The sequence below is a fragment of the Balaenoptera borealis genome, assembly GCF_965194805.1.
Source record: "Balaenoptera borealis genome assembly, chromosome: 20".
NCBI lineage: Eukaryota > Metazoa > Chordata > Mammalia > Artiodactyla > Balaenopteridae > Balaenoptera > Balaenoptera borealis.
Genome location: NC_138879.1, coordinates 47,964,413 through 47,983,084, shown reverse-complemented (window position 1 = coordinate 47,983,084; position 18,672 = coordinate 47,964,413). Strand labels below are relative to the sequence as shown.

Below are 18,672 nucleotides of genomic sequence, written 5' to 3'. Positions count from 1 at the left end.
TGAGCAAGTCTCTTAAGCTCTGCCTCCGCCTCACCTGTCAATGCGGAGAGTAATAATACATTTCTGGTAGAGCTGTTGTAAGGAGTCAAGCCCTTAGAAGAGCACGTGCACGTAAACTTGGCCATTATTAATATTTTTAGACACAACTTCTTCCTAGATCTCAAACCACACCACAGGGGAGGCCCAACCGTACAGGGGCATCTGTTCCGCCTGCAGATGAACAGTCACCCTTAGGACCCTGCGGCACACCTCGGTGTCGGTCCCACCTACTGCCCGGGTCTTGCGCACGCCTGGGACCCACCCTGGACGCGGATGCCAGCGCCGCGGCCCACTTAAGGACGGGAGGGGGCGGGCCCGGGGAGGCTCCGCCTCCGCGCTTAGGTCAGCGCGCAGCGCTGCGCGTGACGCTCTGGTTGCCGCAGAGACGCCCCGCCCCCGCGCGGCGCTGCGGAACTGGGGCTCCGGGCGGCGTCGGCAGCGGCGCGGAAGGCGGCGAGGCAGGGGCGGCAGGAGCCGGCGCGGCGACCGCAGCGAGAGCGGCGAGGACAGAGCAGACCACAACGAAGGCGCACAGGCAGCCGGGCCGGGCCACGGGGAGAGCGGCCGCCGGGAAGCGGGCGGGAGGCTGGGCGGGCAGCGGGCAGCCGCCGAGCCGCGAAGCGACATGGTGCTGCTCAAGGAGTAGTGAGTGTCCAGCCGGCCGTGCGGAAGCGAGGAGGGAGGGAGAGTCGAGGATGACGAGCAGGGAGGGTGATGGCCTGGCGGAGGACGGACGGGGCCCGACGGGATGGAGAGCGCTGGATGGGCGGCCCAGCAGGGGCTGAGGGGACAGCGAGGGCCGGATAGGGCCCGAGGTGGGCCGAACGGGGTTAAAGCGGGAGGGACAGCACCTGAGGTGGGGCCCAAGGGGCAGTGAGGGTCGAAGAGGCCTGAGGAGAGGCTGAGGGGACAAAGAGAGCCGGGCAGGCCTGAGATGAGGTCAAGGGGACAGTGAGAGCCGGACAGGGCATGAGGAGGGGCTGAGGGGATCGAGGGTGCTGGATGAGATGTGCGGTGGTCCTAGAGTGGAGGCTAAGGGAGGAAGGGGCCAGCCAGAGCTGCAGGACTGGCTGAGAGGACCCACTGGAGAGGGAGGAGTTGTCTGAGTGGCTGAGGAGCGGTCAGACAAGGGCAGAGAGGGCTGGGGAGCCGGGGAGCCAACCAGAGTGGAGAGGGGTTTGGGGCTGAACAAAATACCAAGGGGCACTGGGAGATCAGATAAGACAGCTTCAAGAATGGAGTTGGGATGATGAGGCTGAGTGTTGAGGGCAACCTGGGGTGTGAGGAGTGGCTGCCTTAGGCATCAGGGGAAGGATTGTGATAAGTAGACACAGGAAAAGGACTAGGGAGCCAGGGTCAGGCTGAGCGACAGGGGAAGGGTATAAGGAGATAGCAGAGGGGACAGATGGTGTGACATGGTGCCCACGTGGTGGGGGCAGAGGACGAGGTATTTGGGAAAAAAGGCTTAGGATGATTGCTTGGGACTTGGAGACACTTGGGTGAGAAGTCCAGAAAATATTGGGCAGGGGCTGAAGTGATATGAGGGAGTTATGGTGATGGAGAGAGCTAGGATGTTACCAGGGAGGAGAACAGTTTGGAAAAAGAGTATGTTTGTGAGTAAATATACATGTTATTGGAGTTGGGGTGCGGGACAGGGCCAGCGTGTCTCTGGGGGATTCTCAGTCTTGGTGCAAAGAGATGGGGAAATTGCTCTGAGGAATTGATATTTTCATAAAGCCATTGACTGAGGGAAAATGGTGAAGAGTGAGGGAGTTTCTGAGTAGTTAATGGGCGGTGGAGATGAGTGACTTCTGGTAGGAGTTGCAGGGAGATGGGCTTGCTCCTGAAATCCATGGGACTGGATGACAGGTGGGGATATTCGGATTGCTAATCTTTCAAATATGAGATGACCCGTTCCTGAAGCTCATGGTTTCAAGTAAACATCTTAGGACTTTTTTTTTTTTCTCTTCAAAGAGGAAAGATTGGGGGTGGGTGGAGAGGAGAGTTTGGATGTGTACGTGCAGAACTTTCAGTGAAACTGTGCTTCCCTGGAGGGGAGGGCAAGTGGGCAGCATTCGGCCAGAAGCCCAGAAAGTCTGGAAGTGGGAGGTGTCTGGGTAGAGAGCAACTGGTGGAATTCACTTGGTAGCCAGGCAGGTGTGCTGAGAGCTGTTTCCATTTTGTCAGTGAAGGGACTTTGCCCCATCCCACCTGGTTTGCTCCTTGGAGGTGTTTAGGACTTTTGTATATAGTGTGGAGCTTTGGATAGCAAAGGGAAGAGACCCAGGTGTCATCCCAGCTTGACACCTCATCTGAAGAGTGTTATTTCAAAGCCCTTCCACCTCTATTTCTTTCTTTTCCTTTTGTTTTTTTTTTTTTTGGCCACACTGTGCGGCTTGGGGGTCTTAGTTCCCCGACCAGGGATCACACCAGGGATCGAACCCGTGCCCCCTGCAGTAGAAGCGCGGAGTCTTAACCACTGGATCGCCAGGGAAGTCCCCCCACCTCTATTTCTTGACATCCGATCTGATGCTGATCCAGCCAGCGTACAGAGTTTTGTGTGGTGAGGAGGAAGAATCTTGGGAATCCAACAAGAGGAGGGCATGGTGCACTTTGGATTTTAATCTTGACTGTACAGATGACAGACTTTTCCCATTCTCCTGATTCTTTTTTTCTATTCCCAGTTGAATCCTAGAATCTGTAGAAACCTGCAGGTTTTGTAAAGAAGGTCAGGCAGGGAAAGGAAGGGACCTTCAGAAGAGATCTGAGTGAGTTTTGAAGAGAGGGCCTCCCTTCCCAGTCTTTGTTCTCCTCCCCTTGAAGTCTGCCAGGGAAAGGTCCAAGGTGCCAGGTATGCAGCACCTGCCTGGCATCCGCATTTCCTTTCTGCCCAACTTGTGCCCTGTGTGTGCTTGGGCGTGTGTGTGCATCCCTGGGCGGGGGACCAAGAGGGGGGCATCAGAGACACCTGGCTGTGGCCGCAGCGCTGCAGCTCTGGAGAGTGCAAGTGAAGGTCACACTGAAGTGAGCACCGCTCCGGTCCCGGCCCCACGCCGCCTCTGTGGCCCTGTCCTTTGGAATTGCGCCCTATTGCTGCTGGAGTGGTGTTGCGGCCAAGGAGCCAGGGAGAAACGTCCGGGCGTGCAGCTGTCCTGTAGCAGCCTCAGAACATCCTGTCAGGAACTGGCTGATGCCCATCTCTTTTTGGGGGAGACTTACTGCCCGCCCAGGGTCTGAAGTTTGTCCCTGTTGATTTTTCTGACACTTCCTGTAACAGGATTCTCCTTGATTTGATTTCTGCAAATTCTTGGATGTGATTTTTTACTGCTGTTCTTGAAGATAAAAGGCTTATTGTTTTCTAGGAAGTTTCTCCTGAGAGTGCAGAAATTGTGGCCTCCAAGTTGGAAGTATTTTTCTGCACTGTTGGCTTTCTCTAATGGGAGGACAGCATTAGTGGCAGCATCCAGTAACCTGCAGGATTTACATTATTTGAGTCATTCTGGAGGAAGGGGAGTTAGCAGGCAGTAGAGACTTGGAGCCCATTTTGTTTTTCCTGCTACTTTTCTGCTCTGTGCCTTGCCTTGAGTGTGAAGTTTTTCTCAGATCCCTCTGGGTGTCTTCTTGCTATCTGGGGACCTTTGTGGGACTAGAAACTAGTGAGCACGCTCTCTACCAGCCTGGAGCAAGGATCCCAATTGGCAGGACCACCGCATAGGAAGGAGAGCATAGCAGCACGTGCTTCACCAAGCATGCAAGATGCGGGAGGCTCCGGGGGTTCCACCTAGGGTCTGGGAACTGAGGATCTAAGCTTGGGAGCTGACTTGATTCGTAGGAATACAACCAAGCGTTTTTGTCTCAGCTCTCTGACCTCACAGTTCTGAGCTGGGGGTTGGCCGTTGCTCTGCATTACAAATGCAAGCCACCCAGAGAAGGGTCGCTGGCCCTCGCACCTCTGCGTGTGGAGTTCTGACCAGTGTGGGACTTTGCTGGCCATGGCTTCTCCATCAGGTGATTGATTGGTGGTACCTCCAACAATTGGTAGTCATTGAAATGGAGAAGGAAAAGAAAGTGATCAGTTGGGGTGTCTTTGGACAGCTTCTGGAGGTCAGGACATAAGTTAGGTGTCCTCTCTTGATGGCTTTGTGGTAGTAGCTTGTGTTGTAATATCTGGCCCCAGAGCAGAGATGGTTGGTGCATGCTCTTAGGGTGATTAATTCTCCAAGGAGCTTGGCCCCTTCCTAGCCTTTCACCTTGAGGGCTGTTGTTGGGAGGTTGGGTCCACAGAGAGGTAAATCCCCAGGACCTGCTTCTTTGGGTCTGAATCCTCATCTTGGCTTCGGAGTTTGCAGGGGTGAGTCCTCCTGTGTTAACCTCCTATGTTAACAGAGAGAGGTAGACCCATTGGCGAGTTTTGTTGGGGAAGATATTAGTGGGAGAGAGGGAGAAGAGGACAGCTCCAGATGTGAGTCAGAGGCCTGGAAAGTAGCTGGTGAGGGGACAGGTTTGCACTGAATCACAGCGTTCTAAATGAAGTGCCAGAAGGAACAGAGGGTCGTAGCCTTGAAGCACTCAGGGGGCCATTCTCTGCTGGGTTTTTGACAGTGAGTGTAGTGTCACATGCAACGAAACATTTAATACCATTCTAAGATGATGCTTTGAGAGCAGGTTTCAGAGCCTGAAGATGATACTCTTTTCCCTCTCTTGCAGTCGAGTCATCCTACCTGTGTCTGTAGAAGAGGTAAGTCCTTTTTCTTCTTTTTATTCATAGTTGGATATACTTGCTTGTGACCCTTAGCTCAGTCGGGCTCCTGGCGGCCCACAGTAGTATCTTCTTGTGGTTTTCATGTTTGTTCTAGCATAGAGATAATCAGTACTTGATGTGAATTTTCCTGGTGCAATTTTCAGTTGAAGGAAGGCGCTTATGTATCTGACCAACTATGTGCAACCTGCCTCAAGCTGTTGACCAGCGAGATAACTTTGGATAGACACTAAACCAGCCCCTCTTACCTGCTAGAACTCAGCCTGTTTGGGGAGCTATTACTGAGGGGATTAAGTACGTGCATTTCTGGGACCTCTGTGACTCAACAGGGAAGTGTGCCTGGCTCTCTCTGGTTGTGTGACAAACCAGCAGGACTGGAAATCTCTGAGGCCCTCCCTAGCCATACTCCATGTGACTGCTAGGAAGACCGAGGCCCAGAACCCTTCTTTTACGGAGGGCAGGGAATGACAGATGGGCTTGGCTTGCCCTCTGTCCTTTTATGGTTCTTGGGCCTGACGTTCCTGCGTATAGGGATCTGGCAGGATTTGCCACAAGAAGGTTCATAGGCCGTGCTGACTCAGAGTTGGTCTCTGGGACAGCAGAAGACTGTCACAGAGCCTCCCTTGTCCCGCCCTTTCTCTGAACTTCCTTCACTCTCCTCTCCCAGCTCAGCCTTGTCCTTTGCTCCCTTTGGAATCCACAGGCCCCTCAGCTTTCAGTTAAGCTCGACTTTGGGTGAAGCTGCTCAGCCAGTATGGTGCCCTCAGTCGCTCTCTTTCCTGCAGTGTCAGCTCTTGTGATAACTTCCACTCTGTTCCAAATATGAAATGGACCTTCGAAAAATGAGATCAGGCCAACAGAGCCCGCAGCACACTTGAGATGAGACAAATGGCCTCTTGGCGCCGGAAGAGGGTGGGCAGGCATTGGCCCCCCGGACAATTGTCTCTGGTGGTGGGCTGTATGTCTGTTAAGAGCTGTGGAGACCTGGGGGAGGGGTCAGGGTGGGCCTCGAACGTGATGTGGGAGTTCTGGGAAAGGAGCATAAGAGAAATGAGACTGGGGAAGCTGGGGGAGGGGATGGCTGGGTAGATGCTGCGATCCCTGGAGGGCCCTGAGGTGTACATGGGGCCTGGGAACCACGGGCTTGGGCTGAGAGCTATTGACTTGGGGGAGCCCTGCTCACCCATCTCCTTTGGGGTCCTTGCTCTCTTTATGAAAAAACAGCAAGTGATGGTTTTCCAAACCAGGAGGCCAAGCAGGAAGGCCCCAGCACGTTACTTGCCCTGAAACTTGGGCGTCCGATGCCTCTCTCTCTGTGGTACAGGAGGATCCCACACCCCAGTGAGGAAGATGTTCCCCGGGAGTTCAGGAGTTCCTCAAGTGGTGTTTAGGGGTGAAGTGGATCTTTTTTACAGGGAGTTTCTTTTTTTAAAAAATAAATTTATTTTATTTATTTATTTATTTTTGGCTGTGTTGGGTCTTCGCTGCTGCCCACGGACTTTCTCTAGTTGCGGCAAGCAGGGGCTACTGTTCGTTGTGGCGCGCGGGCTTCTCATTGTGGTGGCTTCTCTTGTTGCAGAGCACGGGCTCCAGGTGTGCGGGCTTCAGTAGTTGTGGCATGCGGGCTCAGTAGTTGTGGCTCACGGGCTTAGTTGCTCCGTGGCATGTGGGATCTTCCCGGACCAGGGATCGAACCTGTGTCCCCTGCATTGGCAGGCAGATTCTCAACCACTGTGCCACCAGGGAAGCCCCCTGCAGGGAGTTTCTTGATGGAATGACAGGTGGGAGTGTCTCTGAGAGGTGTGGCAGACCCAGGAGGGCCAGCACTGTCCGTGGGCACCTCTTGGCTGATTGCTTATGGTGGAGCCAAGAATGGAGGGAAAGGGGAACTCACCTTGAGAGCGTCCACAATTGGCGGTTTTCAGTTTGTGGTGGTTTGTTTTTGGAGCATTGAGGAAATTGTGGGGTGAACTGAGCCTGAAAGCAGAAGCTTGGGAAGTAAGCACTGGTTACGATTCATCTGTAAGCCTGGTGATGGTCAACGCATTCTCAGCCATAAACCACTGATGAGAAAGCAGTGCTTGGCCTGTGCAGCATTGAAGCAGGAGCTGCTCTTTCAGTGGCTTGAACCTTAGTTCCAGAAGATCAGAAAATCTTGAATGCGGAAGCCAAAGAAGAAATAAGTAATGACCAACCTTCTCAAGAGTCTTTATCGCTAACCCATCCTGACTAACGGTTCCCATGGGAACAGCCCCGTGTCATGTGGCTGTTGGATTCACTTCCCAATTGGAGGCCCTCAGAGCTTTCTGATTTGGAAGGGGAATGAAAAGAGAATAGAGAAGCCCCTGTCTTTATGACCATCAGGACACTGTGTGTCCACCTGTGGTTCCTTGCTCAGTTCGGCCCGCCTTTACCCCCTACTGTGGGTAGGGTTGTTTTACTTCTCATTTCCAGAGATGCATGGCACCAGGCCCCTTTGGTGCCTGGGCTGGCAGGTCCATGGGGGTGGGACCAACAGCTGTGCTGTTTTTCATGACATGTTTCAGGCCCACCCACTATATCTTCCTGGGCTCCCACTCCCAGATTGCCAAAGTGGTGGAGTCTCTGTTTTCCTTAGCTGTCTTCTTTCTTGGGAACAACGGAGCAGATCTCCAGGGCAGGGAGCAGCACTGTCCTGGGCCAGAGGAGGCTGGAATCCCCATCTCCTTGGGGCTCTTTATCTGATTTAATGTTCTGATCCCCATCCCCCACCTCTACCCCATCTGAGTCTGGCTGCTTTCTGCTTTCCCAGGGTGCAGAGCAACAGTGCCAAAGGGAACCCTCTGACAGGAAAAGTGTCCCTTACTTGTAGCTTGTGGAGGCTAGTCTTACTCACCTCTTAGGATTAACAAAACTGCCTTACATGTCTCATTGGGATTAAAGGATCAGAATATCAAGAGAGATTAAAAGGGGAAGATGCCAGCCCAACACACTGATCCTCTTAGAGCCTGCCCTCTGATTCCTGCAGCTGAAGAGGAACCAAATGAAGGGGATTAGTCTCTGCTGGGGCCCCTCCGCAAGCAGCACCACCAGCCGGCCCCCCAGTCCTCTCCACCGGCCTGGTAAAACCGGCCTCCCCTTCCCTTTAGGATTGCTGAGTCAGTGGTTAGATGTTCTTATGACTCTTCTCTGAAACAGAATTACTGTTGCCTCCTAGGAACCCCTGGCTCAGCCAAATCCTGACCCACTTGATAGGGGTTTTCATGTATGCCTCTGTTAGGGGGTGGACTTGGAAAGGCAGAGGGACAGCTTGGGGTTCCCTGGGGGCACTGAAGCAGCCCTGATGTTGCTCTGGATTAGCAAGGTCAAGGTGACTGGCTCTCACCCAGATGTTCCTCTTTACAGGATTAACCCAGCCTTGACGGTTTGCCTGGGCCTTTCCTTGGCATCCTGTACTGCATTTTTGCTTTGGAAGTTAGGGGTCTTTCAGCTTCGTGGTGAACAGTGAATTGTCCTGGTGTGCTGCCTTACCTCCTTCCATGTTTTGCCCAGAAACGTCCCTGTGGTACCTAGGAGGCTGCCAGGTAGAGCAGGCCTCAAAGGGAGAAAGACCTTTGTCTTTCACTCCTGAGAGTACCAGGAGCTTGGGGAGGGGGCGTGGAGGGTGAGGAAAATCGATCCCCAACCCCTCCCCAAACTATAGTCAAGTTTCTTTTTCTCATACTCCCTAAACTGTTGTGCCTGGTGGCATTGGCCGTGATAGGGAAGATGCATCCTTTGGTATAGGCGTAACTTCCTGCTTTAACGGTTGCTGTTTATTCTCTTTTCACCTCATTTTCCCCTCTAGACAGCTTCCCTCAGAGAGAAGGGAGCAGAAGGGCCAGGCCTGGGCACTGCCCAGGTCATTGGCCCTAATACTGAGTTGTCTTGAGGGATCAGAGGAGCCCAGTGATCTTGACTGGTGACTTGATAGGGTGGCATGTGACCCAAATAAAGGAAAACTAGGCTTTGGCCATCTAGTAAGTGCCAACATAGAGGGTGCACCCAGCCAGCCCTGTGGGATAGGAATCTGTGCTATCTAATACGGGAAGCAGGGCGCTTGCTTCAGCCCCACCAGGAATCAGGAAAGCATCAGGAGGTTTGGTCTCCTACAGGACTGCTCTCTGAGCTGCTGGCAGGGTGAGGAGGGGCCCAACGCTGGAGAAGAAACAAGCAGATGAGCCAGTTTTATAGCAGGGGTTGTGGATTTCACAGTGCACTGGGTACCTTTCTTTACAAGAAGTCACGTGTTAGGATCTGTTTAAATGAATGGGATAAAGAGATTTCTACCAACCAACCCAGATCTTGTTTGGGGATCTGGGACCAAAGGCAGGTCCAGGGCAAAAACTACCTTGGACTCTATTTTCTGGACAGTGCTGTGAGATTAAGCATATTCACCTGCCTCCTTAAGCCTTGAAGTAGGATGTGAAAATGGGAAAGATGAAATTAAACACACCTGATGGCTAAAGAGAGGCCACGGAGCACCGTTGCTTAGTGGCTCTGGGCGGATTTGGGCAAGGCCACATGAGAAACTGCGGGATGAGCTCCCGGATCAGGGGGTCCCAGAGCGATCTAATTGGACAGTTCCTGGGAACTGGACTGTGTGCAGCCATCGAGAAGATTCTGCGTTGGCAGTAACTCCCATCTCTCTGTTTCTTCAGTATCAAGTAGGGCAGCTGTATTCTGTGGCTGAGGCCAGCAAAAATGAAACGGGTGGTGGTGAAGGCGTGGAGGTCCTGGTGAATGAGCCCTATGAAAAGGACGGCGAGAAAGGCCAGTACACGCACAAGATCTACCACTTACAGAGGTAGGTGGCTGCGCCGCAGAGCGAAGGCGTCCTGGTATCAAAGTGGAGACAGCGGGTCATTCGGGGTGTTTTCTGAGTTGTTAGCTGGTTGCTCAAGTTGCTTCACCTGTGAGAGTAGGTAGAGGTGGTTCTTCTTTGCTTATTTAAAGGGTTGTTTGTTTTTAAATAAAAGTAGTACTCACCCCACCAGGCTCCTAGTTCTCAGAAGTGTGGGCCCTTCCATTGTCTGTGAGTACCAGAGTTGTGTGTGTGTGTGTGTGTGTTCGTGTGCACACACTGTGTGTGTAAATGGCTGTTCATTTCCTTTGTTATCTGACAGAGATGGGATCTCTTCTTTCTTATCATGTCATGGCTCTTTCACTGTCAGCATATTTGGCCTCATTCTTTTAAAGTACACGTCGTATCTTTGAACAAATGTGCTAGAAGTTGTTTCACCAGTCTTCTCTTGACGTATATTTACAGTCATTTCCAGATGTTTACATACAGTACTCCACTAAAACTCCTTCTGCACAAATCTTTTGATATACTCAATGTGTGTAAATCTATAGTAAATGTTCCTACAAGTAGAATTGTGGAGTCAGGTAGTATTTTAAATTCTGATATTGTGAAATCAGCTACCGGAGAAATTTTGGTACCTCTCTTTGGATCAAAGGCATAAGTATTTAAGAGTATAGCTTGAACTGATTGTTGTACCAAAATCCATTGCAAACCACAGAATTGCTGAATCCCTCACCAAGACAGTAATACTTCAGTAAACTGTAAGCTGGCCCAAAGGACATTGAAAGCCATAGTAAACATATACCAGCTTGAATGGAAATTGAATCAATCTAGTTTTAGAAACTACCCAGTACTGGAAAAAATAAACCTGCTATTTTTTTTTAATTGTGGTAAAATGTACATAACACAAAATTAACCATTTTTACCATTTAAAAAAATATATTTACTTATTTATTTATTTATCTGGTTGCACTGGATCTTAGTTGCGGCAGGCAGGCTCCTTAGTTGTGGCATGCATGTGGGATTTAGTTCCCTGACCAGGGATCGAACCTGGGCCCCCTGTATTGGGAGCACGGAGTCTTATCCATTGTGCCACGAGGGAAGTCCCACCATTTTTAAGTTCAGTGGCATTAAGTAACATTCACATTGCTGTGCAACTTAAACCTGAACCTTAATCTCTAGTCAATTAAACTGAGCAAAGCAGTTTCATTTTCATTTGGTAAAATTGCTGATTTAATGTAGTCTGCTGATCTAGGGATGTAAAAGTGCCAGCCCAGAGGGGTCCAGGATTTTGTGAGTGCCAGAGCCAGGAAGAGAACAACACTGAAGTGGGGAAAAAAATCTCATCAAAGGACTTCCTGGTGGTCCAACGGTTAAGATTCCGTTCTTCCACTGCAGGGGGCACGGGTTTGATCCCTGGTCGGGGAACTAAGATCCCACATGCCGCATGGTGTGGTCAAAAAGTTAAAAAACAAAACAAAAAAGACCAACTCACCAGGATCCCATTTCCTTGACATTGTGCTCTTTTCCCTCCATGCCTTCTCCTCGTCCTCCTCTGAGTTGACTGCCAACCAATCCTTACTGAGCCACTAACTGTTGATTAGAATAAGGCTTAAGACACACCTTCTGGGGCTTCCCCTGTGGCGCAGTGGTTAAGAATCCGCCTGCTAATTGCAGGGAACATGGGTTCAAGCCCTGGGCTGGGAAGATCCCACATTGCCGCAGAGCGACTAAACCCTGTGCCACAACTACTAAGCCTACGCTCTAGAACCCGCAGGCCACAACTACTGAAGCCCTCGTGCCACAGCTACTGAAGCCTGCGAACCTAGAGCCCGTGCTCTGCAACAGGAGAAGCCACTGCAATGAGAAGCCCGCGCACTGCAACAAAGAGTAGCCCCCGCTCACCACAGCTAGAGAAAGCCTGCACGCAGCAATGAAGACCCAGCGCAGCCAAAAATCAATTAATGAATTAAAAAAAGACACACTTTCCCCATAGTACATTTGTATTTTTTAAAGAGGACTTTGAAAAGAGATAGTGAGGCTGGTAGTAGGGGCCAGTTGGTTCCTCAAGACTCAGTTGGTCCAACCAAAGTGGCAGAGAGGAGGTCTGTACATATGGAGGGTGGGACATGTCTCACCTTCTCCCTTATGGAGAGGGTGGAAACTTTGAACTGCTACCTACCACTACTCTTAACCCCAAAACACCCAATTGCCAAGAAAAGAAAAGAAACCCAGCAGTGCTGAATGCCGTGACCACCTCCCCTCATGAGGACCAAAGCCGTTAGTTGTCCCAAATCAGAAACCATGGGTTCACAACACCCTCTTCCTTGTTCATCTTATCAAGTCCTTTTTTTTTTTTTAAGATTTATTTATTATTTATTTATTTTATTTTATTTTTGGCTGCATCGGGTCTTAGTTGTGGCACGTGGGATCTTTGTTGAGGCATGCGGGATCTTTCACTGTGGCGCACGAGCTTCTCTCTAGTTGTGGCGTGCAGGTTTTTCTCTCTCTAGTTGTGGTGCATGGGTTCCAGAGCACGTGGGCTCTGTAGTTTGCCACACACGGGCTCTCTAGTTGAGGCTCAAGAGCTCAGTAGTTGTGGTGCATGGGCTTAGTTGCCCTGTGGCATGTGGGATCTTAGTTCCCTGACCACAGATCGAACCTGCGTCCCCTGCATTGTAAGACAGATTCTTTAGCACTGGACCACCAGGGAAGTCCCTCATCAAGTCCTTTTGAGTCCATCTCCTTGGTTATCTCCAGCATTTCCATTTCCTTCCATCATCTCTTGTCTGGATTACCACAGCAGCTCCTAACTGGTCTCCATGCTTTCCACTTCTCCGCACAGCTCCAAGCGTTCTGTCCAGAAGAAGATCTGTTGCTCCCTAGCTTAAAAGCTATAGATGGCCCTTTGCCCTTGGGATAAAGTCCATCCTCTTTGATGCAGCTACAAGATTTTTTATGACCCAGCCTCTGCTTGTTCTCCTGTATTCCCCACCTCATACCTTACACCAGCTACTCTGAACTTCTCTCTCTTCCCCTCAGCTTTTCCCACCCAGCTGCCATCCTCTTGTCTAGCTCAGTCCTACCCACTCGCTACGCTGTGCAAACCTTCCTTTCCCTGGGGAGCCTCGCCGTGCACCGTGTTCTCACAGTGCTCTGCCTGGTTAGTTCCACTCCTCACTAGAACGGAAGCTCCCTGAGGGCAGGAGCCATGTCTGTGTGATTTCTACATGCATCGTGGTGCCTAACTCATAGAAATACTTACCTGAATGAGTGTGGCCAAGAGTGAGTGGATCTCAGTGCGCTGCTCTGCGTTCGGAGTTAGCTGTGTCCTGGAGGTAGCTCTTTTTCTTAGGCCTCAGGCACTAAGTTGATGAGGTTGTTGGAGCCTGCTAAGACTGCGGAGATTACCAGTTAAAAGCTGAGGCAGAGGAATACACATACCTTTTTTTAAACAAAAGAAACAAAAACAGCTCATACAGGTACCTGCTGCTCTGTAACCTGAGATAAGAATTGAATGGAAGAAAATATTTTGTCCTGGGAGGCAGATGGCCCTGAGGCCCTCCTGGCTGCCCAGAACTGACCGTAGCAGATCAAGTCATCTTGGATCCCACATTCCAAGTTAGTCAGCCAGTCACTCTCGTCCACTCTTGAAGACATCTCATCCTTGCGATGTGTAGTACTACGCCCTGGGCCCAGTGAGCTCTGGAAGAGTGCGTAATGATCGTGTAAGGACTGATAAGCCGTGGCAGGTAGCCCGGAGCCTCACCTGCTGTCCTGTTCCTGGCAGGTAGGGGGGCAAGTTGCGGGTGGATGTTAGTAGCCAGCCGAGCTGGGGTGTTGGGCTCTGACAGGTGGCTTTTCACACACAGAGTAACCTGCTGGTCTCAGGGGAACTTGCATGTCAACTCCCCACGAAGAAGCTGGAGCTGCAGCTGCAGCCTGGAGAATGTGCAGTAGAAGCCCATTGTCTTCTAACTCTCTCCTCTGTTTCTCTTTATAACCCTTTTCTCACTACAGCAAAGTGCCCACATTTGTTCGAATGCTGGCCCCGGAGGGAGCCCTGAATATACATGAAAAAGCGTGGAATGCCTACCCTTATTGCAGAACAGGTGAGTGCAGAGCTGGAATTTGGGCCCCATGGTGGATGGAGGGTGTGGTCAAGTAGACCCAGGGGTGGCAGTGAATTGGGGTTTTGTGTCCCACCTTCATTTTCCAGATTAAGCTAGTGGAAGGATGAGCTTGGGGCCTCCCTTCAGGCCGGTAGTGAGTGCCAGTGTTGTCTAGTGCAATTTGGCAGCCAGCTGGCTGGGAACCACCAAGTAGCCATGGCCCAAGATGGCATAGAACCAATCCCTCCAATTTGGGGATGGTATGATAATTTTGGTTTTTACTGATTACAAAAGTAACGTCCTCTGTCTTGGAGAATACATATAAACAAGAAAATAATCACCCATGATCCTTTCATTTCTAGTCACTTAACATTTTAGTGTCTTTCTAATCCTTTTTTAAAATGCTTTCATATACACATGTATATAAAGTCTCCAGACACGTTTTTCAGCCAAATTTTGGGTCAAATCATACTAATTATTAAATTGTTCATTTTTACTCAGTAAATGGGAAACCTTTTCTCTGTCACTACATATAGTCTATTTTTAAAAACTTATTAATAGTTGCATAGTATTCCATTGTATGAATGTACTGGGATCTTTTTAAGCTACTCCCTTATTGTTAGCTACTGAAATTTCCAGTTTTAATAGGATGTATTCATGTTTGGCTTGAAAAGCAGCAGTGAGGCCCAGGGACTTTTGAGAGAGGCAGTCATAGGAAGGGGCCTTGCAGGGTGACCTTCCTGCACTGGAGAAGGGCCAGACCTAGACACCAAGAAAACATAGCAAAGAAAACCCTGATGTTGTTGGGGAAAAGTTGAAATAAGCCCAATATTTGATGACAAAGGGTTTAGAAACAGCTAGCCCCCAAGTATGTTATATAACACCTGCAGTCCGCACACCAGATTTGAGTGAGGGGGACCAGCAGGAGGGAAGTCACTTCTAAGAGCCCTGAATCAGTGGCTTCCACTAGACCAGCATGGTTTGGTTTTTTGTGGATTTTTTTGGCTGCACCATGTTGCTTGTGGGATCTCAGTTCCTTGACCAGGGATTGAACCCAGGCCTTGGCAGTGAAAGCTCCGAGTCCTAATTAGCGGACCACCAGGGAACTCCCTAGACCAGCATGTTCTATAGTTGAAGGTGGGAATAGGAGTGGAATTATTCTCTTAATCTTCCCTAGTCTTCTATCTGGAGTTTCTAGAAAGGAAAGATTTGAACCTTCACAGAGAACTTTCTATTCTAGACATTCTGGAATTCTAGCAGGGGGTTCTCTAGAGGTCCCCTGGAAGTCGACTGTGAGTTAAGTGGCTTTTCCCCCAGCTAATCTACATTTGTTGGCACAGACGGTCTGCCTGTGGGGTCCTCCTGCCAGCCTCTGCTTATACTTCTCTTATTTGTTGGGACCTGGCACTCCCTAGATTGTATCTGACGAAGAAGATACATGTTGGAGACTTTGACTTTGGGAATGACTAAAGTCTAGATCACAGGGTCATTGCTCTCTTCAATCCTACGCAGGTTCAAGAACCTTGTATCAGGAGGTGCACAGTCATTGGTGGGACCTGGGATGTGTAATGCTTAGAGTTTTATTGCTGTAGCTGAAAATGCAAACATCACTATTCCCTAAGCATCAGGCAGGAAGCTGTTCAATTCTTGGAAAAGAGGCACGTACACACTTTCTTAAAAGACAGTGTGCACAGTGGCTGGGTGTGTCTGGTCTAGGGCCAGAGGTGAATTTTCTTGATGTGTAAGTGAGTTGCATTGAGCATGTGTCGTAAGAACCTTAGCCAACTTGGCATAAAGGAGGCAAACGGATAGGGCGGACTGCTGCATGCCTGGGGCGGGGTTCTGGGTACACAGCTTGTGCCAACTGAGAGATGCCACTGTCCTCTGTAATTCTGGGGAGAGTGTGCTGCAGCTGACATGGGCATTTTTCTAGACGCCACATGTTCATTCGCATCTTCTGATCCTTGGCCAAAAGAAGAAAAATGTAATTTCTAAATATTCCGTGAAGAGGAGAGGCAGGGAGTAGGGGAGAGGAGGTTGGCTTCTTCAGTGGGTGCTGACTTTACAGTCACAACCCAGCGTCATACAGAATGAATGTCTTTTTTATATAAATTTATTTATTTTATTTTTGGCTGCGTGGGGTCTTCGTTGCTGCGCACAGGCTTTCTCTAGCTGCGGTGAGCGGGGGCCACTCTTTGTTGCGGTGTGCGGGCTTCTCATTGCGGTGGCTTCTCTTGTTGTGGAGCACGAGCTCTAGGTGCACAGGCTTCAGTAGTTGTGGCTGGCGGGCTCTAGAGCGCAGGCTCAGTAGTTGTGGCGCACGGGCTTAGTTGCTCCGCGGCATGTGGGAATCTTCCCGGATGAGGGATCGAACCCATGTCCCCTGCATTGGCAGGCGGATTCTGAACCACTGCACCACCAGGGAAGTCCCGCCTTGTGTCTGTTGATTAGCACTTTCTGTCCCAACAGAGGCCAAACTAGGAGAAGGTTGCTCAGAGAGCATAGACTCAGAATCAGGTGGTTAGTGGGAGAACCTTGCGGGCTAGTGTCATCAAACCAGGCCAACCTGACACTCAGGATGGGGCTGCTAGATGTGCCATGTACACAGCCCAGGGCTCTTGCTCCCAGGACGGTGCTGGAGAATTTCTGCCAAACTGGTCTCTCTGGACTCGCCCTCAATGGATATCATACCCTTCATTTCCTTTTTTGTTAAACTAATAACAGGGCAGTTATTTCAATAGCCCTTTTAGTTATAATCTTTTTTTTTTTTTTTTTTTTAAAGTTATACAATTTTTATTTATTTATTTATTTATTTTTTATTTATGTCTGTGTTGGGTCTTCGTTTCCGTGCGAGGGCTTTCTCCAGTTGCGGCAAGTGGGGACCACTCTTCATCGCGGTGCGCGGGCCTTTCACCATTGCGGCCTCTCTTGTTGCGGAGCACAGGCTCCAGACGCGCAGGCTCAGCAGTTGTGGCTCACGGGCCTAGTTGCTCCGCGGCATGTGGGATCTTCCCAGACCAGGGCTCGAACCCGTGTCCCCTGCATTGGCAGGCAGACTCTCAACCACTGCGCCACCAGGGAAGCCCTTAGTTATAATCTTGATCTGATGCTTTCTTGCAAGTATCTTTCGTTGGATTCAGGGAAATTACTGATAGTCTCTTGGGTCGTTTCTATACAAGGTGGATCTTATCCCTTATATTTCAAATTCTCCTCAATCTCAGAGGTAACCTTAGTTTCAGTTTTGGAGTTACGGAATTTGACTGTTAGCCCCATGTACTGTCAGATGAGGCAGTGTGGCATCCATCTGAAATTGCGATAACTGCTAAAGTCAGAGGGTACAGAATGATCTGGGCTGTGGTCAGGAGGAGGGCTAGTCTGTTCCCCAGTGACATTAGAGCTGCAGTCATTTTCTCTGATAAATAATTGAACGGTGCTTTCCGAGGGGGTCTCATTACAATGATCAGGAGTGTGGAGGGTGAGAGGTTTGGTTACAGTGAGAGGAAGGATGCAGAGGGCAGATAGACAGTGCCTGGCCTACAGTGCCCTGCTCTGTGCCCCGGGAAGTGGTGGTGGGGGGACACCAGGTGACACTCCGACGGCAGAGCAGCGGGTCTCCACGCTTCAGCTCATCAGAGCTGCTCCCTGTCTTTGCCCAACTGGGAAGAGTCCTGAGGAGCCTGTAGTGGCATCGCTTTAATTAAATTCCATATTTGGTCTTTGGGAACTTTTGTATGAGTGAAACTTGAGAGTTGCTGCATTTGAGGTACCAGATGTACTCGCTGGGGCTTGGAGAGTGACCGTGGAGTGCCCCAGGGAGTGGAGAATTCTTTGCTTCCGTGCTCCCTGGGGGTGAGGGGTGGTTATTTTATTTATCCTCATTAATCTTTTTCTTTCTTTTTTCCATGTCCTTGTCTTGGAGCAGTTATTACAGTAAGTATTTTCAGGGGGGTTGGAACTGTAGATGATTTATAAGAAAAGGAAAAATAAAAATGGAACTGCCCCGGAGACTCCTGGGTATTCCTCTCTTTCTCTTGGGTGACTTTTGGAGCTTTTGAGGCTTAATCCTTTCAGTCCTAATGAGGAACTTGTTAATTGGCAAAAAGGCCTCTTGCTTGAATCTACATTGGCAGGTGGCTTTGTAGGTGCAGCAGTCAGGACTGCGGCATACTAGCCCCGGGTCTCACATGTACAGAATGACGCAAGGCTCTCCCCTGCTTGCCCCAGGCTTGGCCTTCCCAGGGTTGTACAAGAAGCTTCAGTTCAGCTGACCCGATTGTGACTTTCCCATTGGGGCATTTGTTGACCCCAGAGATCACTGACCCTTGGCAAAATTGAGAAATCAGCAAGGTTTCTTTTCCAGACCCAGCCCCTCTGTCAGTGCCCCTTCTCTCCGCCGTTCAGCGTCCTCATCCAGGTGCCTTGTCCCTGCTGGTAAATGTAGGAAGTTTCTGGGAACCTAATTCCCACTGAGGAGTTAGGGGGTTAACATGTTCCTCCTTTGAGTAGTTCCAACTTTTTAAAAGCACTAAGGGAGGAAGCTGATAATTAGCATGAAGGGTTAAATTAGCAAAAGCCTGGCTGGGGAGAACGGGCGCAGGTGGGGAACACGTTTGGTTGGCTGGGAAGTCTCCCCGTGCTTTTCCCATGCTGCCAGTCAGGCGTTACACCCTGTGCATGAGCCAAATAGGAGAGATACATGGATTAAATACATAGATTTTGAAGCCAGACACAACTGAGTTTGAGGCCCAGCTCTGTCGTTATCTCTGTGCCATTGGACAAGTCCCCTCACGCCTTTGAACGTAACTTTCCTTGACTGTAAGATGAGGGTGGTATTACTACAGCCCTCGCAGGCTGGGGTGAGGATTGAATGAGATAACACTCACCCGGCGTACTGTGGGCTCCTGGTACAGTTAGCTGTTACTATAAGGCAAAGGCTGGGG

The 18,672-nt window shown here is 50.3% G+C and overlaps 1 protein-coding gene across 1 annotated transcript in view; it reads left to right on the top strand.

The window, feature by feature from the left end:
* Positions 1-524: 524 nt before the first annotated feature.
* PITPNA (phosphatidylinositol transfer protein alpha) overlaps positions 525-18,672 on the top strand; it is a 37,617-nt gene continuing 19,469 nt past the window's right edge. Inside the window, exons 1-5 of the mRNA XM_082370853.1 lie at positions 525-684; positions 4,747-4,777; positions 9,478-9,623; positions 13,641-13,732; positions 17,655-17,662. Coding sequence (XP_082226979.1) covers positions 665-684; positions 4,747-4,777; positions 9,478-9,623; positions 13,641-13,732; positions 17,655-17,662 — 297 coding nt within the window. The 5' untranslated portion in view covers positions 525-664. The remainder of the gene's footprint in view (positions 685-4,746; positions 4,778-9,477; positions 9,624-13,640; positions 13,733-17,654; positions 17,663-18,672) is intronic.